Source organism: Talpa occidentalis, unplaced genomic scaffold, assembly GCF_014898055.3.
Source record: "Talpa occidentalis isolate TD23 unplaced genomic scaffold, MPIMG_talOcc4v2.1 talOcc4.17, whole genome shotgun sequence".
Lineage (NCBI taxonomy): Eukaryota > Metazoa > Chordata > Mammalia > Eulipotyphla > Talpidae > Talpa > Talpa occidentalis.
In genome coordinates this window covers 3944642-3969434 of record NW_023601754.1, presented here as the reverse complement: position 1 = coordinate 3969434, position 24793 = coordinate 3944642, and the positions used below count along the sequence as shown (strand labels likewise).

The window sequence follows — 24793 nt, the reverse complement described above, 5'->3', positions numbered from 1 at the left end:
CCCATGTACTGGCTGCAAAGCAGACCTGAGCCCCTTCGTCACATTCTGCTGCAAGCCAGTCCACTGCCAGAGCTGTTGGAGAGTAAACGAGACTCCATGAAAGTGCTCTGAAAAGGACACTCGACTCCTTGTATTCAAAAACATTAATCTATAAAAGTGAGAAGTTTCCAAGTATACTAGCAAGCAGAAGCAGTATTGGTTTTCTTTAGTCTTTAGCCTTAGATAATAGGAATACATGTGAGTTAAATAAATACCAACTCTCATGACACAGTACCCCTATTTTTTAATGATTTAGTAACTTTTAAAATCTACATTGTCTGTGGTTAAGTCCAGCAAACAATCTCTTCAATGTTATCTGAGAGCAAGCATATGATATTGGCAACAGTCCAATTTTTATAAAACCAATAGAAAAACAAAAATTTTTACCAAAAATGTTTACTACATTATAAAATGCTATTAAAATGATGCAACTAAACTTGGCTTTTTAAATGATGAACAAAAATTAAGAACATGACAAACTCAAAATTATAAAAAGTAATGGCTTATTGGAAAATACAGAATGAAATATTTCAACAGACTGATACACGCACTTTAGATTATATATGAATTTCACTCCCAGCTATGTTTTCTCCTCTAACAGTAATTTTTGTCTTTGTCTAGTAAAGAGGAGCAAGATATTACTATTTTACTCCAATAATTTAAAAATAATATATATGTAAGCTTCAAGTTTACTTACATGCTTACAACTTATAATTCCTCTATCAAAAATTCCTCTATATTCTCAAGTTTTATGTCTAAAAACTATTCAATATCTCACCATGTATATATCTTTGACATCATTCTCATCTATTTTCTGTTTTCTAGAGAACACTGCCTCAAAAATAAGTCCAAAATTGATCAATACTGTGCAATATTAAATTCTTAACAATCTACTTTATCTAACACAAATACAAATATCACAGAATGCAAGAAATCTCAATGTAACTTATCACTACCATATTAATACTTTCCAAAAATCTGTTTGTCAATTGTAAGTTAATTAGTTCTATTTTCTATTATGTACATTGTTTCTTCTTGAACCAGAGTAATTTCTGGTATCTTTTACCTCTAGCAATTCATCCCCTTCCCAAATTTAAATTCACTCTAATTTTTGAAAGTTTCTCTACCAATATCATCTCATTTTATGCATTACTTTTCAAAGCACTTCCAAATAGTATATTACTTTGCTTTGTCTCTGTACAAGTTAAAACTAAATAAAAAACTTTATATTCATTTTTAATACATTAAAGGGCTAAATATAAAGTTTCCCAAGTTAAAACTGGATATAATAATGGAAAAAATAATTTCATGCCAAAGCTTTCAAATGCAAAAGGAGTAAACTTTAATTTTCAAATTTCATTTGGTCTGCAAATAAAATGCAAAATCATAATATTTTTGTTTGCGCTGCGAATAAATTGGGCTTTCAAGATTGTGTTAATCTAAATTTCTATAATGTATCAATTTTAAAGAAATGAACACTTTCAAAAGGAAATTCTTTCATCTTGTGCTTTTTTGGTGGGGAAAAATGTAGACTAAACACTTTACCTAAAATTACATATAAAGCTTTCAAAAATGACAAAATAGTCCTGCAAAAACAATTCTCAACTATGTTGGCCGTAGGTAACTTTGGCCCTTGCCTGAAACACAAACATACATGTAAAATAAAAAATAACTAATTTTTGAAAATTTCTTACATAAAGTAGTCAAGTAAAAACATCTCGGATTAATGTACCCTTCTAGAACAATTCTTTGTCTATAATGCTCTCTTGGTCATTAATCCTCACTGGGTCTTAAGTAAATCAGGAAGATTATAAGGGAGCAAAATCAGTATAAGAGTTCTTTATTATTGATTTAAATAGTCTTTTATTTAGCCCAAATTGTGGGTGTATAAAAAATACTGTACTTCATGTTGCCAAATTTTATAAAGTGTCCAGTGAAGGACAACTAAGAGGCACAGATATATTATAAAGAATTTCACTGCGTGTTCTGCAAAGAAAGTGAATTTTCAATTAGAACAGCAATACAGAGGTTTGATTTTGCTTGTATTTTTTCCTTCCTTCCTGCTTTACATATGAACTGTTTCCCTATTTTAAATTGTTTTGACTGATATTAATGTACAAAGGGCTAGTCCACAGAATAACAATTTTTAGTAGATCTTGGAATACTACCCAGTTCATTCAAAAAGGAAATAAGGTATGACTAGTACCTAACAATTTAAAAATCCAAAGTGGTAGTAAACTCATCACACAAATGAAAAAACAGATTAGACAGAGTGCAGTTCAACAAGAAATTCAAAGGAACTGAAACTTAATTCTTAGCCAACTTACCCAATTTTTGTCTTCTCTTTCAACTTAGAGCAAGTTTTTGTTTTTTTACTTTCTTTGTCCTTTGGCTTGGATTTCATCCTTCTACCTTTCTTTTCCTCTTTTCCTTCAACTGAAGCACTAGGAAAGTTTTCAGGGCTCATTACTCGTGGAATATTGCGTTCACCACGCTCCTTTGCTTTTGCTATGGCCTCCGATATTATACGATTAGCCTTTTCTTGCTTGCTTTCTGATTCCACCTTTTTCCTCTGCTTCTTCTCGGACATGATCCTCACCTGGGTATTCTGCAACTTAGTATATGTCCCAGAACCATCACTCTTCTTGGAAGATGGAGGCTAGAGAAACCAAAACAAATTTTTACAACATACAAAAGTACATCTAAAACAATTAACGCAAATATCTCAAAATCTGAAATAAGCTTAAAGAAGTAAAAAACATGGGCAAATATGTGAGTGCTACAAACAACTTTAAAATTAAAATATCTGCTAATCTAGAAATTAGTGTAGGTATAAAATTAAAAGCTCAACTACAGCTTCTCAAAATGAAGGTTAAAGAAGGATAATACAGATCCACTGGATATTTTCATAACATTCTTGATCAGCTGATTCAAGTTTTCTCCTATAAATATAGCTACTTCAAATTTTACCCTGTAAATATTCTATGCATTTGGGGAAGTCTTTTCTTTGCTCTTCACTCCAGAACTCTGAAAATTACTAATAAATTTAAAATAGCAATTTTAATGTAAAAGGACTACAGCTTACAGTTGTTTATGATTTTTAGAAAGATAAAGCCCCTGCTTTACAAGAAGCTAGATCTAGAACCTGAGCCTGAAAAAAATTTATATAATTTCAATGTGCAATCTATGCAGCAACATAGCTAGTTAGTAAACAGACATTCCCATAGTTAAAATTAGAGAAAAGTTTTAGTTTTTCCATGAAAGAGTTAAATATGGATTTTTGACCTTTCTATATCATAATTATTTTACTCAAGCAATTCTGGGAAAAAACAAGTTTTATAGTTTTATGTTAAAATTATTAATATTTTAGCAATATCACAGGAAGCAGATCAACAGCATTTTAAAAAAGAATTTCCCCTTCAAACACGCATTCATCCACATATACTTAGATCACAGTTTTGTTATGTTCTTACCCGTAAACATGCCTCTCACTACAGCAAAGGAAAAAACCACCAGGAATTTCCAAACACATTTTCATGCTGATTCCAGTGTGCTTCACTGGATATCTTTTCTATACCTGCCTCATCAAAGGTTTCATAGCAGTGCTGCAGCACTGGGAAAGGAAGGAGGGTTTAGAATCGCTCACTAAAATGCCACCTTAAGGCCTACAGGCTATAACAAATAACCAAGACTCGAGAAAACAGCAACAAGCTCAAGATGGCGATGCAGTACGACTCCCGCAGCAGCAGCCAGTAATAAGGAAGGTTATTCAATCCCATTAGCCTTTTAGCCCAAAGAACCCCTCCTCCTCCCACTCATTCAGGCTTTCACTTACCCTTCCTCTTGGCCTCTTCACTGAAGACATTTTTGGCGTCAGACAAAGGCTTGCCCTCTGCTTTTTCACCACCCCAGGCAGTGCTCAAGAAAAAAGCATTGAAAGAAGAATCCTAAATGGCCTATTTAGCAAGCTGCAACCAAGAGATGCACAACCTCCACAAATACACATTGTGATTTATCAACACATTTCTGCCTTGGCAAGTTTATATCCACTCTTCATCCTATTTAGATATGAAAAAGGCTGTAAACCCCTCTTAAAAAGCTGAGTTTCCTCAATAGCTGTAAGCAGATAGCCAGATTCCAACAAAGCACAGAAAGAAATGAATGCACAAAGCATCAAAATGCATCAGCATGAATATTAGAGATGTCGTTAAAAATACTGACTCCTTCTGCGGAAGTAGGCCAGCAGATGGTGCTACCAGTTATTATTCCATTAGACTCTGCAATTTAACCCCCAATGGACTGTTCTTTCCTGCATGTAACACTTTAACTCTCACTCTGCCATTTCCTACAGTAAAGTTTTCGAAAGTACACATAAAAGCCTGATTTTTTAAAAGCGTCTGTAAGCTAAAACTGTGGTGAAATGGCTTCATGTAGCTAGTAAGAAACAAAACCCAACCCAGTTTTTACTGGAGAAAAATATTTTTCTCTGTGATATTGTAAAATATTTAAAATAGAAAGTAAGCTGAAGATGAGTAAAGGGTTAACAACCAGGTCATGCAAATGAACACATAACAAGTGAACTTCTCTTTAAGAAATTAGATAAGGTCTCTTATGATTTGTCTAACAACAAGCTAACTATGTTATTTTTAAAATAGAGAAATGAAGCTATTTTCATTTAAGTTCCAAAAAGAAGCTTAACATTTTAAAGTGAACACGAGTGCTGTCTATAAAGAAATATTAACCATTTAAATTCTTTCCTCTTTCTAAGCCTCGATAAATACACTGACTTTTTTTCTAACATAAAAAACTCATAAATTTTTCTAAACCCTCACTCCCCAACATTTTAACTCAACCTCTGAGTTTTTCAGATAAATGTTTAGTTTCAGCCCCTTGCTAAAAATAAGTGGCAAACCCAAATGAACTTTATTATCAGTGTAACTTTTCTATAAAATATTGGGACTATTTAGTAAGCAATGTCCTTAAATAGCTAAAGCAAAATCTTCACTGCTTCAAAATTCAAGTTTCCCTGTTTCATTAAAACCATTTTTCAATTGGTTTTGGCAAGTCATGAGAGCTCTAGCAAGGAAACCTATTTTAGGGTTTTTTTGTTTGTTTGTTTGTTTTTTGTAGGTACCTAAGATCTCATAATGGAGCAACATTATATGAACAGTCCTAGGAAGACAATGTGGACAGCAGGAGAAGAAATAAAAGCAAGGAGGACCACTAATGGTAAGGAAAGGATGACTGACCTGAGGGACGATCTCTGTTTAAATGACAACTACCAGGAGAAGGGCTAATGCTTACCCAACAGCACTAAACGCCAGGCACTGTCCTAAGCATTTAAAGCTAACAATAAATTTTCTTTAATTTCTAAAAAATTTTTGATCTTTTTAATTTTCTTACATCGTTGCTTATTTTTGTACAATATTTGATTTCTCCCTGCAGGCGTAGTCCCCACAAATGGTAATAACAAATTTAATCCCAAATGATACTACGATCATGGTGATATGGGGGAGGAGTATCAAATGGGAGATTCTTAGAGCAGTATTAACAAAATGTGAGAGCAAACAGTTTTTAAAAAATCATGATAACAATAAGAGCTACCACTTACACAGTCCTTCCTATGTACATACCAGGCTCTATTGCTAATATCACAAAAATACTAACTTGATATCTGCAAGACAACATGCTGAGGTATGCTAGGCCCATACTGTTTTCATTTTAATGCTAAACAGAGAAATGACTTGGTCAAGATCATACAGCTGGTATGAGTGAGCAGGAATGACAAGGCACAGACTGTTTACATTCATCACTATATCCTGCTTGATACCATTTACAGAGATTAATTTAACATGAAAGAAATTAAGTAATTTTTCCAAAATTGCAGAGATAAATTTAGTTTTTCCCAATGCCCTATCTAAACTGCAAAAACCAGCAAGGTGTGTTTAGGGACTAACCCTAAAATCAGTTTCCTTGCTAGAGCTCTCATGACTTGCCAAAACCAACTGAAAAATGGTATTAATGAAAGAGGGAAACTTGAATTTTGAAGCAGTGAAGATTCTGTTTTAGCTATTTAAGGACATTGCTTACTAGATGGTTTCTAGATCAAGCACTGGTACATTAGAAAGCAAAAGAAATAGGAAATCTAGTTGAGAAAGGGTGTGTCTACTACGAGCTCGAAATGGACAGCTCTAGTAAGTGAAAATTTGGGACTGAATACTCAGAGACAGAGGTCAGGGCTGGGATATAAGATGTGGGTTCATCTTAATGACCACAACTCACTGACACTATCCACAGAAGCTAGGATGAATTCTAAAATATCTCACTTTTCTTATAGAGATTTTCAATAAATTCTATTACTTGACTCAACATCTCAATTACTTAATAATAAATCTTACTACACTTGATCTTAGCCAAAAGGCTGAGAAGCGATACTTAATAATAAATCTTAGCAGTAGACAATGACAGAGCATATGTGACCAAATATTTCTTCTACTATTAGGATGCAATATTTTAAAAGTATATTCCCACAGAACACCAACACTGAGGTGTTAAATAACTAAACATTTTTAATGTAGGTGATTTTCCAATTCATACATCCATACGGAAATTCAAAGTGGTAGACTTTTGTCAGTGCTATTGTTGCTCTTGTCTCCCCCCTCTCCCCACCCCATATAAAGAGTCCAACAGATTCTGTTCAATCAGCTTCACTGTATTTTGTTTTGTTTTCTTTCTGTCAGTTCTCATAGTTCCTGTGATGTTAATTTCCCAGTTATTGTGACTTGCACAGTGGATCAGGAGACTATCCTTCCTTATCTGTAGGAAATATATATTGAAGTCTTTGGGGGTGACAGAAATTCAGGTTTGCAATCTACTTTCTAATTGTTTACCAAGTGCAGCATTTTCTCTGTAGAGAAGTAATATCTTCTCTACAGGGTATTATAGTAAAAATGGATGCCAATGATGAATGACAAAATGTTAGTATACTTAAAATCTTTATTATGTTGCATTTAAAAAAATTCATGAGAAAAACATTTATATTTCACTCATGATTGTAAGTTTGCCCTACAAACTTAAATATGTCACTTAAATTAAAAATAAAGGGAAAGGCTTAGCTCTCCAAGAATCTCCAAAAGAAAACACAAATGAAGAGCCTCCCTGGTGACGCAGGGGTTAAAGTCTCAGCATTATCAAGCTATCACCAACTCCTGAGGCAAGAGTTCCATCCCCAGCCAGGGAGGTGACCCACACAGCACAGCAGACCTCTCCTGTTTTGCCTGCTGCTCCCCTCCGCAGTGGATTTCAGTGGATCTGCCTGTTCTGCTCCCTGCTCTGTCTCTGTTGAGTCCTCTTACCCCTCACACCTCTGGCCTGCACCCCAGTTTTTCTATGAATAAATAAATAACTCTTTTTTAAAAACCATGAAAGAGAAAGAAACATTAGAAAGTGAGTTTTGTCTGAGTAGAAAATTTAAAGCACTTTCCAAATAACAATTCAAAATAGGACACCACCAATAAAAAGATCAGAAGACTGCACATAAATGTAACATTGGCAAATAATGTAGACTTTCCACATTACATATTCTAAATGCTACTGAAGGGGAACAAACTTTTAAAAAAAGACTTCTTAAATATGTTAATTCATAAACCATCTTCCTTCCCAGAAGTTTCCACAACTGGTGGATTTTCTTATTTGATTTCACAATATTCCCAAGTGGTTAAAAACAAAAATCAAATATATTTCTAACTCTGCAGATGAAAGGTAGCTAGAATAGGTTACCCGTCTGCCACACTGAAACAACAGTGGCGTTCAGCTCTTCAAAAAACGTCATGTTGTCAAGGACTGTGCTCGCCTGATATCCCCACATGGGTGACTGTGTCTCCCGAGCTCATAACTCATACATTTAGGACGACTCGTCAGGAGTCAGCAACCTTTCCAAAGCGGTACATCAAGCTGCCATCATCCAGTTTTCCCGAGGCGAAGAGAGACTGGAGCCTGGTACTGGCAATCTGGCCAGACCCCTAGGTGACAGACTCTCTGATGGCCTTGATGAAGAGGGCAACAGTGTAAGCGACCTCGCCAACTACTGCGTAATGGGCTTGATGACACCAGCCACCATGCTCTCAATTCTTTTGGCAAAGTTTCTCACTGCATTAATAAAATACAGATGAAGAAACCTCTTTCAAGTCTTTTAAAGGAGACACTGAGAATTGGCTCTGTTGACAAACATTTGTTTTTGTATACAACACATTGAGAAAAATCAATTAATTTGAAGAATTCTGAGAATCTCTAAAAAACAATGAACACTCAAGTGATTATTCACATAAACATAAATGATGTTAAGGGGAGGTTAGTGTAAACAAATTTGCAGTAAGGCATTTAAACCTGACATACAGCTTAAGGCGAAAGAAAATCTAATGTCATCAAATGCTGAAAAGTTAAGAGCATTCTAGAAATCACCAAGTACACTAGTTTCACCAGGTTAAAAATTTACCTTGCAGACAATAGAAGTAGTAATGAGAGAAAGAGCACCTCTGGATGCAATTCTGACCACAAGAAAAAAATCATTTGTGGAAGTAGAAGTGATGAGAAGCAAGTGAGAGCAACGCATGGCCTGCTGGTGTGAGGAAAGGCTCGGCATGGCAGCGTGTCGCCATCTTTATAAAAGGAAGCCCTTCCACAGGTAAAGGAGAAAAGGGAGCATCATCACATGACCTGGCACTAGAAAGGACAGATCAATAGGGCCAGGAAATGTAGTTCAGCAAAGCCAGTACTCAAAAATAAAATCCCAACAACACAATCAGAAATGACTCTGAGGAAAAAGATGGTGTATCCAAAAAACATCGGTTGCAGCTACACTGATTTCAAAAAGCAGAGCACAAAAGATCGAGTGAGGAACAATCTGGAGGCATTGATCTGTAGAATCGTGTTGAAGTCCACAATGATATAAAGTTTGATAAAATGAGTAAGGGCAATAAAAAAAATATTCCAATGACTGCTTTACACAAGCGGGGCTGGGAGGATGCGAGGGCACAGTGAGGGTGGGAGAGGTAGGTGAAGAAGGAAGATGGAAAGATGAACAGAGAACATGACTCCAACTATCACTATATTTATTTCCATAATGTTCTGAAGAGAATCAGATTTAGGTAGCAAGGGTATTACTCCAATACTGGGCTGCAACCTGGCTGTCATGCAGTATTTCTTTTTAAAATAAGAAGAGGCAGGGGCCTCCCTGGTGGTGCAAGGGGTTAAGCACAGCACTATGAAGCAATCCGCAGCCTCTGCAGCACGAGTTCGATCCCTGGCCGGCCAGGGAGCTACCCACATGGCGCGGCAGACCTTTCCTGTCTCGCCCGCTGCTCCCCTCAGCAGTGTATTTCGTCAGTCTGCCTGTTCTGTTCCCCACTCTCTCTCTCCGGTGGATCCCCTCACCCCCCACATCTCTGGCCTGTGCCCCAGGTCTTGTAGGCATGAATAAATAAATCTTAAAAAAAAAAAAAAAAAAAAAGAGGCAGACTGTTCCCTCTCAGCACTGGGTGCCCGCTGCTGTGCTCACTCCTCTTTTCCTCCACTGTGAACCAACTCTGGCACCAGCCCACACTATGGGTTCTGGAGACCTAAAAAAGCCCGACAGGCCTGCAGGTGCTCAACATTTATTTACCAGGCAGACAACAGTCCATAGAGGAGTGTGTGTCATCACGAGGATGTGGCAATATCCGAAGCAGTTTCCAGCCCACCACCTCCTGACCTGTACCCAGCCCTCCGCTGGCACAATCACATCATGTCTTTTGAAAGCAAACAGCAAGTCTGTCACAGGAGATGAACACCTTGCACAGCATGAGTCAAAGAAAGCCAAAAAAACCTGCACTTGTTGCCAAGTCTCCATCTTATTAGATGTGAAACCTTGGGTTGAGATAGAAAAGGCAAAATTAGAGGAATGAGTCAAATACATTCAAGCACAGAGCTTGGTTTGGGGCTCTTCTAACCTTGTTCTGGTGGGGTATGGAACAAGAAACTTCAAACACAGTGTGTGGCTAAAGACAATAGAGCTGAAACAGCTGCTGGAGAAGATCAGGGTCTTTAAACAAGAGCTTGAACAAGAACAAATAGAAGGCAAACCTAAGTCTGTCCTTCCAAAATTGATTAAACAGATTCTACTTTCTCTGCTTGCATGAAACCCCTCCAAATTAATCTTTTCAGGTTAAATTTATGAACTGGCGCCATCTGATCAATCTCCTGGGTTCCTACTGGTCTTTAAATTCAGCTTAAAAAAATACTGCACCAGCAACCCTGCTATAAGTTCTTAATTAACTTCCTCTTAGATTATACCCAAAATATAGATTTAAAAAAAAAGTGTGAGCCTGATTTTATAAGTGGGCATGCTTGCAACTGCACATGTGAAGGCACACATACAGACCAACTACTTCAGTGAAAAATAAATGACACACGCCCTAACAGTGGTTCATGTGGAAAAGACAAGGGAATTTTAGCTCACTGTGAAGTGAGTATGTGATATACTGCGCTTGCCAAAACAGCAAATGCAATTTTAGACTACAAGAACAGAAATACGGTATATAGAACAAGGGACGTGATAATTCCACTATACTCTAAGTCACAGCAAGCCACTTACACTCTAAGTCTGTTCCAGATTTAAGAAGAACACAAACTAGATCACTTATTCAAGACATATTATCGGAGTATGTACTATCTGCCAGACATTGTTATAAGTGCTGGGAATAAAACAGTAAACAAGACAGAAGTTCCTGCTCTAATGTAGCTAACATTTTCAGAGAGGAAGATAAGCAAGTAGGAAAAACCTCAGGGAAGAGTAAAAGCTATGCAGAGAATAAAAACAGAATGACCATTTTAGAATGGACTCAGTGAAGATCTGAGTGAGGAGGCCATTTATACTGAAATCTGTCTGAATGCAAAGAAAGAGCTAACTGGTAGACCCCAAGCAGAGATTGGGGGAGAGGAATAAAAAATTATCTTAAGCAGGCTTGTGAAATGAGCTACAAAGCAAAGTAACCAAAGTACAGGTTTTATTATGTTAATAAGTTTCCCTATTGGCTAACATTTGCACTCACTATATACTACATTTCCTAAATGCTTCATCTGGAATGGGTCCCATGGAAGCGAGTTCTTCAATTCCTCTTCAGATCTGATCTATTCAGGTCCCATATCTTTCAGCTGATTCTTTCTAGCAATAGGCCATCATTATTTTTGATAGTCTGTTTAAGACAGTGTTTGTGAACAGTGAGCTGAAATATCATTATGAGCCATCAATTTAGTAGATAACCATTAACATTCTTTATGTATGAAGTAGACCAGTGTTTTATGAAACATTGGTTGTATCTTAACAAACACACACCTACCCGTATGTTCACATATTTAAAAGCTGACACTTAAATAGTGGATCTCAGACAAAAGAAAATTGACACTGTTCTAAGGCGGCAGTGAATGCTTCCATTTCATTCATAGAAGAGCCGAAAAGCAATTCAACTCACACTATTATTGTAGTCTAGTCTATTTTGAAGCTTTTGACAAATAGATGATCATAGAATCAAAGAAAAAAATCCCAAACTTACAGGGCCTCCCTGGCGGCCAAGGGGTTAAGCACCGCACTAGGAACCAATCCACAGCCTCTGCAGCACAAGTTCCATCCCCGGCAGGCCAGGGAGCAAACCACATGGCCTCTCCTGTCTCGCCCGCTGCTCCCTCAGCAGTGTATTTCAGTCAGTTTGCCTGTTCTGTTCCCCACTCTGTCTCTGGTGAATCCTCTCACCCCCACCCCCCATCTCTGGCTTGTACCCCAGCTCTTGTATGCATAAATAAATAAATCTAAAAAAAAAAACCAAAAACCCCAAACTTATACCAGGAAGCAAGGCAGAGACTGGGTCCATGTATACCTGAAGTTCAAGAAATCATGTTACACAGAATTAAAAACACTTGATGGATGAATGAAGGTTGTGTAAGGGTTGCATAAAGTCCCAAAGGGCTATATATTTTTATAAAAGTCTGTATACTTTCATAGCAAACAATTTGGCCTTGCCTTAACAGAGCTTTGGCCTTTGCCCTTAACTTCTGGGAGGTAACCAATGTCATACCTGATAGGAGTGACGTTATATAGCAGGGGCTGGCCACTTCAGATGTTAGGCAGGAGCTGTTCATACCATGTGGTCTAAATCACAATCATGTGGTTTTGGATAGGAGCTATGTAGTATCTGGCATTCATCAACCTAGAGGCTGAGATCAATCATGTCGGCTATCAATTAATCAATCATGTCTATGTAATGGGGTTCAATGAAAACCTTGACACAGAAGCGCAGGTGAGCTCTCCTGGTTGGCAAAACTCCATACATTGTCACACATCACTGGAATTTGACTCCACAAGAACTTTGTGTTCAAAACCATCTAAGGTTGCACCCTATGTGTTACTTCCTTAAGCTAATTTTAGCCTGTAACCATGAATATAATAGTCTTCAGGGAGTTATGCTAGTTCTTCTGGTACATTATTAAAACCAAGGGTGGTTTTAGGAACCTCCAGAATTTACAGTTGATGTCAGAAATGAAGACAGTCTTGGGACTGTACTAACTCTGCAGTTTGGCTAACTCCGAAGAATATTCTTCAATGAAAAAAAAGTTTTATAGGAAAATAAAGATAACTGTTCTGAAAACAATCTTTATTTATTTTTTTTTTAATCTTTTTTTTTTTTTTTAATAGAGGCATGTTTATTTATTTATTTATTTAGTTTGTTTGTTTTTGTTTATACATGCACTGGGTACAGTCAGAAGCGCGGGAGGGTGAGAGAATTCACCAGAGCCAGAGCGGGGAGCAGAGCAGGCAGAAGGACCGAAGTACACTGCTGAGGGGAGCAGCGGGCGGCAGGAGAGGTCTGCGCGCCATGTGGGATTCTCCGCCGGTGGCCGGGGAGCAGCCGGGGATCGAACCGGCGCCGCAGAGGCCGCGGGCAGCTTCGCAACCCAGCGCTCAACCGCTGCGCCACCGGGGAGGCCCCTGAAAACAATCTTTAAATATTAGCTCCAATTAAGACTTTCAAATTTTTGTAAGACTTGCAAAAAAACAAAAAACAAAAAACAAAAAACTAGGATTGTCAATGACTCTATTCTATCAAAAGTCTTATCTACAGGAAATCTGGACTGAGAAAATCGCTTCCCTAAATAATCCTATGCTAAAGTATTAAAAAAAAAAAAATCTGTATACAGTAAAATATCCATGAGACAAGAAACAGGGAAAAGATACTCTGGATTGCTCTGTGTTATTATTTTTAAAATTGCATGTGAATCTGCCATTATCTCAAAATAGAAATCTTAATTTAAAAAAGAAGAGTGTTTAGGCCTTTCCCTGAACTCAGAGGCACTTTCATCCTGACCTTGAAAAAACAAGCTGCGAGGATTCTACAGCAGAAAGGAAATGGGTTCAGCCGACAGCCCTGGGACTCTAGCAGAGGACCCTGAACCTCGGATGAGAGTACAGCTCCTGTGGACACCTTGGTCTGTGAGACCCTGTACAGAGAGCCCAGTTAAGCTGTGCCCAGACACTTGACCCAATGAAATCAGATACTAAATGGGCTATTTCAAGCCACTACATGTGTGGCCAATTTGTTAGTATGCAGCATAAGAAAATGAATGCGTCTTCTTACCCTGTGACTGAACAATTCCACTTCGAATACATACTCAACATGAAGTTCACTAACCAGCAAAACTAACCTCTGAGGCTGTAAGCCAGAACAGGGTACCCTTGTGGTGAGGGCAGTTAGTAACTGGTAGGAGGCCCAAGGAGTTTTCCAGGACTGTGAGAATGTTCTACTACTTGATCTGGGTATTGGTTTGGTAGATGATATTTCTCTGTGAAAATTTATCAAACTGTTCACTGATAATTTGTGTACTTTTCTGTACGTATGTTGTACTTCAATAAAATGAACATTAAACAATTACAACTCTCAAGCTAAAATCTATTGTTAAATCTTATTATTATCCTTACTCTGAGTAACCAGTTATTATATCCAAATATTTAAGGACCAACTGTTCTAATGCAATACGGTTGTTATACTAAAAGAAAGATTTTCTTTACTGCGTGGTATTTCAGGTGTTTTTCATTCAGAAAGAAAGCAGTAAAAGATAAATACAAAATTATATACTTTCTCCAATACCAGAAGAAATCCATAAAACCTTGAAAAGGGACTGAGTGTTATTTTAACCAATGTTATTAGTGGTAGGGAGAAGCTGGAGTTAGAGGAAGTTTTTTAAAACTCACAATCAAAAAGTGAGGAAGAGAAAACTGATACAAATGTTAAGTCTCTACTCATTTTTGGTCTTTATGTTTCTGAATAACAGAGAATTGTATTTTCAGTTCCAAAAGCACCTGTTTTACTTTATGGTCCAGCAATGTTGAACGACTTTCAGTTTTGAAAAAATTATTATTTCACTAATGTTGAATTTACTGTTTGAGGTATCTGGAGTAATCTTTCTCTAAAAGATTGCCTAGTAAACATCTTTCCAAATCTCAGTTTGGGTATCACTTCTTGTTTACTATGTAACTTCATTGGCATACTTGCCATAGAACATTACAGTCATTTATAAACAAAGGTCATACTCAATTTGTATCTCTAAAACCTAGCAGCGTTTGGCACAATTTCATCATCTGTATGTTGAGATGATGGTATCTAACCTTACAGGACTGCTACGGATTTAAATGAGATAATTCAATAAAGAATCTTAGAACAGTATTTGATATATGATAAACACTCAGTAAATGTTAGTGATAATTATTGTGATAAAGAAAAGTGTTTATGTAAAGAAGTCTTAAAACTACAAAATATGAAAACAAATATTCCAATTTAAAAAATTGATGGAAGATTTGAACGGATACTTTACCAAAGATGATTCATAGATGGCAAAGAAATCCAAGAAAGGATACATTATTAAATATTAGGAAAATGCAAATTCAAACCACAATGAGCTACCACTACACATTTAGTTGAATGGTAGAAAGGAAATAGAGCAAGTAAAATTCAATAAACTGCTGGTGGGACTGAAAATGGTTCTGCAATTCTGACAAAGTCTTAGAAAGTAAAGCATACATTTAATACATGACCCTCAGCAATCCCACCTTGACATATTTACTCAAGAGAAATGAAAACATATGGTAACACAAAATCCTGTACACAAATGTTTACAGAGGATTTATTCATAATTTACAAAACCTGGAAACAACTCAAGTGTTCTTTGGTGAATTCAAAAACAATCTGGTACATTCATATGATGGAATGCTACTCAGTAACCTGAAGGAGCACACGACTGATATGTGCAACAGAAATGCACTACGTTAAGGGGAAGAAGACTGACGAATAAAGCAACAGATTGCATGTCATTTACCTAGCAGCATTCTCAAAAATGCAAAGCTACAAGGAAAGGAAAGTAATCACTGGTTACCAAGGGCCAGGGCTTGGGGGGAAGGCTGACTACAAAGAAGCGTTAAGAGAATGTTTTGGGGGCTCTCACACTATTCTGCATTTTGTTTGTGGTGTGGCTATATGATCTGCCAATTTGTAAAAAATCATAGAACTGTACGCCAAAAAGGATGAATTTTACTGGATGTAAATGATCTCAATAAACCTGTATTTAAAAAAGATTAATGTGGGCCTCCCTGGTGGCGCAGCGGTTGAGCGCTGGGTTGCGAAGCTGCCCGCTGCCTCTGCAGCGCCGGCTCGATCCCCGGCTGCTCCCCGGCCACCGGAGGAGGGTCCCACATGGTGCGCAGACCTCTCCTGCCGCCCGCTGCTCCCCTCAGCAGTGTACTTCGGTCCTTCTGCCTGCTCTGCTCCCCGCTCTGGCTCTGGTGAATCCTCTCACCCTCCCGCGCTTCTGACTGTACCCAGTGCATGTATAAACAAACAAACAAACAAATAAATAAATAAAAAACATGCCTCTAAAAAAAAAAAAAAAAAAAAAAAAAAAATTAATTTTTTTTTTTTAGATTAATGTTCTTAAGGCCTCAATTGCTATATAAAGAAGCTAATATCACTAGGCTTCTAAATCTTGTTAATGTCTTTATGTTCCTTCCACCTAATTCTAGAAGCTGTCCTTAAGTCTTGCCCTATGATTGCTCCCTAAGTCTCCAGATAGTCTCCAGATTTCTAGATGCTATTTTCTCACTCAGCTGCTTTTAGGAATGCACGTTATATGTGGCTGGACCTCTGTAACCCTACACAATTGTCTAATTACACATCTTTTTATAATTTGCTGCTGGGTTTTCCAATTCCCACCCCATCCCATCTCTTCCACCCCTAACACAATACCACAAACCACACACATATGCACATGCATGTGCACACACATGTACAAGCACGCAGACACACACACCTCTTTTCCAGGTCTTAGCTATGTTAGAAATATTGACTTTTTCCCTGTCCTGACTGTGCGAAAGACCAACAGACTCCTCACAAAAGAAGATAGGCAGTTTTGGCCAATAAGCCTTCCCCCGCACACACACAAAACGCTCGATATCACTATCCATTAGGAAAATACAAACTAGGTCTCTAATGAGATACCAATCAAGTGGGTACAATTAAAGACTGACGAGACTAAGGACTGAAGAGGGGAGCACCAGACCTCTCATACTCATCTAGTAGGAATATAAAATGGCACAGCTGCTTTTGAAAACACACAATTTGCTATAAGTTAAACATACACACAGGCACATATGACCCAGCAGTCTCATTCCTTTGTTTTAGCCAAAAGAAATTAAAACAGATACACCCAAAAGACTGAATTCAAATATTCAAAGAAGTCTCATTCATAATAGTCAAAAACTACCAATGTGGTATACCTATAGGTGTGGAGTGTTAATGAGCCATTAAAAGAAGCAAACTACGGATTCACAAAAGCATTACACTGAGTAAAAGAAACGAGACTCAAAGATTACTACATGCCACATGGCATTCTCAAAAAAGCAAAAATTGAAGGACAAAAATCAGTGGTTTCTAGCAGTTAGTGGTTGGGGGAAGCGGGAGGCCAGGGAACAGTATGGGAAGGCTCTATATCTTGATGAGTGGCACTAGTATGTATTTATCAGAATCGTGTACTATAGAGTGACTTTTTAATTTGTTTAAATTATATCTCAAAAAAACCCTGATGCATGAAATAACATAGATATCTCAACAATATTATGGCGAGTGAAAAGAGCCAGATATAAAAGCGTACATTATATGAGTCTATTTATATGGAATCTAAAACAGACAAAACTAATCTATAGAAACAGAAATTAGATCACTGATTGCCTGGGGCCAGGGACGGGAGGATGACTGTCTGCAGAGGGAAACAAGGAAGCTTTCGGGGTTATGGAAATGTTCTCTATCTTGACAGTGGTAACAATTACACTGATGTATACATTTTATCCAAACTCATCAAATTATTCTGAAAATAGGTATATTTCATTGCATGTAAATTATGCCTAAATGAAACTAAATTTAAAATGTCCTTGTCAGGTAAGCATAAATGTAACAGATTAACTTTACTGACTTATTTATTTAGTAATTCCTGTTTTTGTTATTTTTAATTATTTCACTACAAACTATACTTAGATTATATTATCATAATTTCTATAAATTTATGCTAGTCTATTTCCTTGTTGTAGAAAAACCAATTTAGAAAATATTTAAGAATATATTATATACAGGTATATGCCCTATAATAATCATTTTGGGGGACAGATAATATGACTGAATGCTGTCCCCAAACTGGTTGATATTTTTATTGTAAAGATTATATATATATATACACTATATATATATATATACACACACACACATATTATATTTAATGTATCAGAGAAGAAAGCAAGACAATAATCAGAGCAGCTAAATCAGCATGAACCACAGATGACAAAGGAGACTTAGACTTCATCTAGGAGTAGGTTTATTTTTATAATGAAGAGATAATAAGAAGATATTCAAGAGTGTAAGCTAAGAATAAGCAAAGTCATAACAAATGAAGTAAGATTTGTATAAAGAAGCATTTTACAAGCTATATATTAGGTGCCAAGGCATACTAATGTAAGATTTGGAGATGCTGCTTTGCATTTTCCCCTTCATGGAACATTATAAAGTATCATTTATTAAATGATAAGTCTGGGGCCTCTCCGGTGGCGCAGCAGTTGAGCGCTGGGTTGCGAAGCTGCCCGCAGCCTCTGCAGCACTGGTTCGATCCCCGGCTGCTCCCCGGCCACCGGAGTAGGGTCCACATGGCGCACAGACCTCTCCTGCCACCCGCTGCTCCCCTCAGCAGCGCACTTCGGTCCTTCTGCCTGCTCTGCTCCCCACTCTGGCTCTGGTGAATTCTCTCACCCTCCCGCGCTTCTGACTGTATCCAGTGCCTATATAAATAAATAAATCTTCAAATCCTTAAAAAAAAAAAAAAAATCAATGATAAGTCTGAAAAGTCCATAGACAACTAAGTCATAACTGAACTTGAATGGACTGGCTGGGGCAAAATTATGAAAACCCTTTCATTCTCAGCATAGACAACTCTTTTGTAGCTTTTAAAGGTTATTTTTAAAGCACAAAATGTTTTAAGGATTTGAAAGAGATTAAGTTTGCTCCTACTCATCTCTACCCCCCCAGATAAAAATTCATATATAAACTGGTGTAATCTTCAGCAGCAATAAAGGGATTCAATCATTAATTTATCCTTCCATGTTGCAAGGAGGCCTAAAACAACTTTGGAGAAGAATGTGTCCAAAAAGTCTGTTGATTCTTCTGTGTGTGTGTGTGTGTGTGTGTGTGTGTGTGTGTGTGTGTTACATATACACGCACACACACAGGAAGAAAGGGGTATAAAAATCACAGTTCAATCTGGTGCTTTGAGACTAGGCAAAAGTACTTTAAATAAGAAAATGAGGAATGAGGGCCTCCCCGGTGGTGCAGCAGTTGAGCGCTGGGTTGCCAGGCTGCCCGCAGCCTCTACAGTGCCAGTTCGATCCCGGACCACCGGGTGAGGGTCCCACATGGCGCGCAGACCTCTCCTGCCGCCCACTGCTCCCCTCAGCAGTGTATTTGTCAGTCTGTCTGTTCTGCTCCCCGCTCTGGCTCTGGTGAATTCCCTCACCCTCCAGCACTTCTGACTGTACCCAGCGCTTGCATAAATAAAAATAAATAAATAAATAAATCTTTTAAAAATAAAAAGAAAATGAGGAATGAAAATTTTCATATTAAAGTATACCCCTGTAATAAAAAATACAAAACCTAAAATATTTAACTCAATAGAAACCATAATATATCCTCAACATTTATTTTAATATAAATAGTTCTCCTATTATCCCATAAGACATGAAATAAAGTACAACATATTCAACTGTACTGTTTTCTGACAAAAGGACAAAAACTGTAAAGGTATTTTGCTAATTGTTCAGTTTAATGCAATCATTTAGGATGACCTATTAAAAATTTAAAAAAAGTAAACATTGGCATTAACAATGACCTGAAACTACAGACTAGTATCTTTTATTCAGTACAGACATATATATCCTCAAAACATGACAACAAATGAAAATACATACATCATGAACAAACTGGATTTATCATAGAAATGCAAGGTTAGAGAAACAAATAAAAAGCATTCAGACTAAAAGCAAGAAGCAAAGCTATATATGCAAAAGACATGAACTTTTACATTAAAAAAAAGCCTAAGAAAATATTTAAAATTGCACTAAATCTATAAAGAGTTCCTACAACTCAAATAAAATTACAACCCAATTTTATTTTATTTTATATTTTTTTATTTATTTGTGTTGTTTGTTTATACATGCACTGGGTACAGTCAGAAGCATGGGAGGGTGAGAGAATTCACCAGAGCCAGAGCGGGGAGTAGAGCAGGCAGAAGGACCGAAGTACACTGCTGAGGGGAGCAGCGGGCGGCAGGAGAGGTCTGCGCGCCATGTGGGACCCTCCTCCGGTGGCCGGGGAGCAGCCGGGGAGCAGCCGGGGATTGAACCAGCGCCGCAGAGGTCGCGGGCAGCTTCGCAACCCAGGGCTCTACCGCTGCACCACCGGGGAGGCCCACAACCCAAATTTTAAATAGGCAAAAGATCTGAACAGGTACTTCTCCAAAAGAAGATACACAAACGGCAGATAAACCCATGAAAAGATGCTCAACATCAGCCCACCAAGGAGTCAGGCCAAATACAAATCAAAATCACAACGCAGTACCACTCACTCCTCAACCATCAGGATGGCCATCGTCAGACAGGCAGGTAATAACAAATGTTGACAAGTATGGAGAAACTGGGACCCTTACTCTGCTGGTGGGAAAGTAAAATGGAACACCTGCACTGGAAAACGGACTGACAGTTACTAAAAGGTTAAATATGGAATTATCATACAACCCAGCAACACCATTTCTAGGTATATATCCAAGAAAAATGGAAACCTGTATGTGAACATGTGTAGTACCATTCTTCATAACAGAGGAAAAGTGTGAACAACCCAATAGTCATCACTGAGGGATGGACGAACAAATTGTTGGATATACACATGGCAACAAAAGCAAAGATAGGCCAATACATACTATAACATACATGACCTTGAAAACCTGCTAAATGACTCTCACCGCAAAGAGATACTGTAAGATTCCATCTTTTGGAAATGTCCAGAATGGGCAAATTCCAAATAGGAGATCTCCAGTCTAGGTTTTGGGTGCTGGAAGAAAATGGAGAGTGTTAAAAGTCATGGGTCTCTTTTAAGGGTGATAAGAATGCTCTAAAGTGGATTTTGGTAATAGAGCCACAATTCTGTGAATATAATAAAGATCAATGAATTGTAACCTTAAATGGGTGATACAGTATGTGAATTTTATCTTAATAGAGCTATTTTTTAAATAATGAATTCTATGAAAGGAAAATAAATATTCTCATTGCTTTCTTGAGGATTACTAAATTTCACTGAAATTTACATTGTTATTCTTGCAAAGTAGTACTATAAAATTTAAACAACCATGTTTCCTTTTTCTAATACATTATTTTACTTAATCAGTTAAATACCAAGCAATTCCCCTGTTAATTAAAAGAGGCTTGCTTCACTCCTAGAATATTTCTACATGACCTTTAGGTCAGATTGAAAGTGGTAACTTACCCAAGTACATGGCAACATTAGGTTAAATGCATAAAGCACCAAGATTAATTTCTTCTGTATAAATACATCATGTCTTCACAGTTTGCCAAAACAGAATCAGAAGCTTTCAATACTAATTTAGGACACTACGTATCATATTCCTAGAAGTTTAGAGTGTACACACACACACACACACACACGCACACACACACTCAAATTAAAAATACCTATTTCTACCTTTCTCATCTTTTCAGTTTCAAGAATACGCTCCTCTTTCTTTTTCCTCTCATTCTGGACATCTCAAAAGAGTGATGTAGATGATATGCTTCCTTATCCTTTACAAATCCCTTTAAATTTGGTTCCTATTCTTCCATAATCTACAAAAAAACCTTTCATGAAAGTAACAAATACTTCTCATACCAGTCAATATCTGTTTTTACCCTGTTCAATATCTTTTAATTTTTGACACTGTTGCTCATCATTTTTCCTGGAATCCATTTCAATGAATTCAAGAACACCTCAGAATCTTGGATCTGGTTATTCTTTTCTTTATTGTCTTGGTTCTTCTTCCTCCTGCTCTAAGGTATAAGTTCCCCAGTGTTCTGACCAAAACTCCATCTTCTCATGCCATACCCTCTAACTTCAGTTATCTTATGGTGCCTCATACCTTTAACTGTCATTTTGTAGCAGGTACTTCCAAAACATCTATTTTCTGAATTCCAGCTTCACATTTCTCAATTGTCTGTAGACCTTTTTGTTTTGTTCCACTTTATTACTAGGCTAACATGATATAGTTCTTACTAGGGTTTCCTCCATCCCAAGTCCTCACTTCGCCTGGCATTAAAGATCACACACATAAACCCAACTAAATTCCTAAATTTCTTTCACTGTTGTAAGTACCATCTATCCATTAAAGGTATTTCCCTGTCTTTAAAAATAACTAACCACAGGTCACTACATACACATCCTTTCTTTTAATGTCACACCTATCTCTTTCAGTGATTGTTATAAGCTTAAATAGGAAACTATTTGAAAAGAGTTTAGAACAGAATAGGCACAGTAAGTTCTCACAATATCATGGATAGGTTCTTGGAAAAAAATGACCTTAAGTGAACTGTATAACAAAATCAGGTCCTCAAATAAGATGGTTCCATTCAACATTGGCAGAGATCGGTTATTCTTCATCAAGGTTGTAATAAAACACTGATGGGTTAAGATGACATTATTTAGCCAAGGTATCACACTAAGCACTATATGAAATACCTCATTTTAATGCTGAAAACAATCTTACATGGTTGATATCAATATTATCTATATTTTATGGGTAAAGATACTGAAGTTTGGACAGATCAACAAACTTACGTGGTTATATAGCTGGTAAGTAACAGAAATGAATTTTAAAACCAAGGCTACCTAACTCCAAAGTCACTATTTGTTATTTTTTTGATGTATAAATTCAGTATTTATAAGAGAAAAATAAGCATCCATGCAATGATATTAAATAGATGATTATTTCCCTTATTTATAGAAACTATTTTATATTATTTCTATAAAACCATCTCCCTTATTTATATGAAATCTGTCTTTTAAATAAAGTCACACAAACACACACATACACACTCCTCTCCTTGCCATTTCTTTCCCTTTTCTCTTCAGATGTTAAGGATATGTACCTCAAAGATGAAGTTTACAGAAATACATACTGAAAAGATACATTACAAATTCAGAATAGTGGTTTGCTCTGGAAAGAAGAGGAAAGGGACTAGAGATTTCAGTCATGATCCATTATGCCTTATTTCTAAAATTTAAAATAAATTTGAAGGGTGGGGGGAAGCAATATTGTTTAAAAAATAAATAGGCCCCCCGTGGCGCAGTTGAGCGCTGGGTTGCGAAGCTGCGCGCGGCCTCTGTGGCGCCGGTTCGATCCCCGGCTGCTCCCCGCCACCAGAGGAGGGTCCCACATGGCGCGCAGACCTCTCCTGCCCCGCTGCTCCCCTCAGCGTGTACTTCGGTCCTCTGCCTGCTCTGCTCCCGCTCTGGCTCTGGTGAATTCTCTCACCCTCCCGCTTCTGACTGTACCCAGTGCATGTAAACAAAAAAACAAACAAAAAACCAGCAAAACAAATAAATAAAGCATGCCTCTATAAAAAAAAAAATTAAAAAATAAAATAAATAAAAAATAAAAAAATAAAATGTCAAAAAAAAGATTTGAAAAAAACATTACATTTGTTAACCAAAGTGGTAGATTTATGGGTATTGTATATTTCTATACTTCTTTTGTTTTACAGCTAAATTTTTTAAGGATTTATTTTATATATTTGCATGGATATTATATGCATACAAGAACTGGAGTGTAGGTCAAAGGTGCAGGGGGTGAGAGGATTCCCCAGAGACAGAGTGGGGAGCAGAACAGGCAGATCTAATGAAATACACTGCTGAGGGGAGCAGCAGACAAGACAGGAGAGGTCGCTGAACTAGGTGGGTAGCTCCCTGGCCAGGGATGGAGCTCAAGCTGCAGTGGCTGGCTATCGCCTGATAGCACTAAGACTTGAACCACCAGGGAGGCACTCTGCACATCTACATTTTTAAATCATACCAACAGATAATGTTGATTAAAACTTAGTCTAGAAATTGCTATTTTTAAGTGGTCACATCATTTTTATTGTAATAATAAAAAGAGTATGAGGACTTGTGTTTACAAAAGAAACAGAATGTTCGCTAATATATATATAGCCTCACATATACGTGTTTATACAGTCACACGTTCATACATATATATTAATTAATTATTTTTTTTTATAAAGGCATGCTTTATTTATTTATTTACTTGTTTGTTTGTTTTATACATGCACTGGTACAGTCAGAAGCGCAGGAGGGTGAGAGAATTCACCAGAGCCAGAGCGGGTGCAGAGGCAGAAGGACGAAGTACACTGCTGAGGGAGCAGCGGGCGGCAGGAGAGTCTGCGCGCCATGTGGACCCTCTCCGGTGGCCGGAGCAGCCGGGATCGAACCGGCGCCGCAAGTCACGGGCAGCTTCGCAACCCAGCGCTCAACCGCTGCGCCACCGGGGAGGCCCCATATATATTAATTTAAAACACTTAATCTCATTGGGGATTTGCAAATCCACACAAATTTTAATGTAAAGTAGGTCTTTAATATACTTAATGCTTTACTAATGGAATTAAGGACATGTATAAATGAAATCTCATTTAGGAAATTATTAAAAATTCATTTTTCATTTATTAGTTAGATTCTTCCTTATAGCTCAGATTCCTTGTACATTTAAATAAGTCTGATTAATAAAGGGTTTTTCTAAAACCAGGAGTATAAAAAAAGAACTGGCTCACCTAAAACATAAGAAGCTTTAATTCAAGTATGCTATGGAATGACAATACAAATAGCACTAAACCAAATAAAGGGTGCTACTCTTTTCCCAGATGTCAGTTCCCATGAAAATGTCTCCAAAAAATTATCCGCTAAAGTTACACTAAATCAGAGTAACCAACTAAGAATAAAATCATTAAATAAAAACAAAGTAGTCTCATAAGTACATTGACTTTTTTTTTTTTGCAGTAAAAGCAAATATCCTGACATAGCTAAAGCAGCAAATTGTAATGACAGCAAAC

The 24793-nt window shown here is 37.3% G+C and overlaps 1 protein-coding gene and 1 pseudogene across 10 annotated transcripts in view; both read right to left on the bottom strand.

Moving 5' to 3' along the window:
* CHD9 (chromodomain helicase DNA binding protein 9) overlaps positions 1 to 24793 on the bottom strand; it is a 184272-nt gene that overhangs the window by 83773 nt on the left and 75706 nt on the right. For 7 of the 10 annotated variants that reach the window (XM_054696865.1, XM_054696866.1, XM_054696863.1 and 4 more), the window contains exon 3: positions 2367 to 2698. In XM_054696865.1, coding sequence (XP_054552840.1) covers positions 2367 to 2698 — 332 coding nt within the window. Of the gene's footprint in view, positions 1 to 2366; positions 2699 to 3512; positions 3834 to 3874; positions 4627 to 24793 lie in introns of those variants that run through there. The other 3 variants (XM_037515785.2, XM_037515786.2, XM_054696869.1) reach the window with 2 other exon arrangements.
* LOC119250577 (U2 spliceosomal RNA) lies at positions 6375 to 6472 on the bottom strand (annotated as a pseudogene).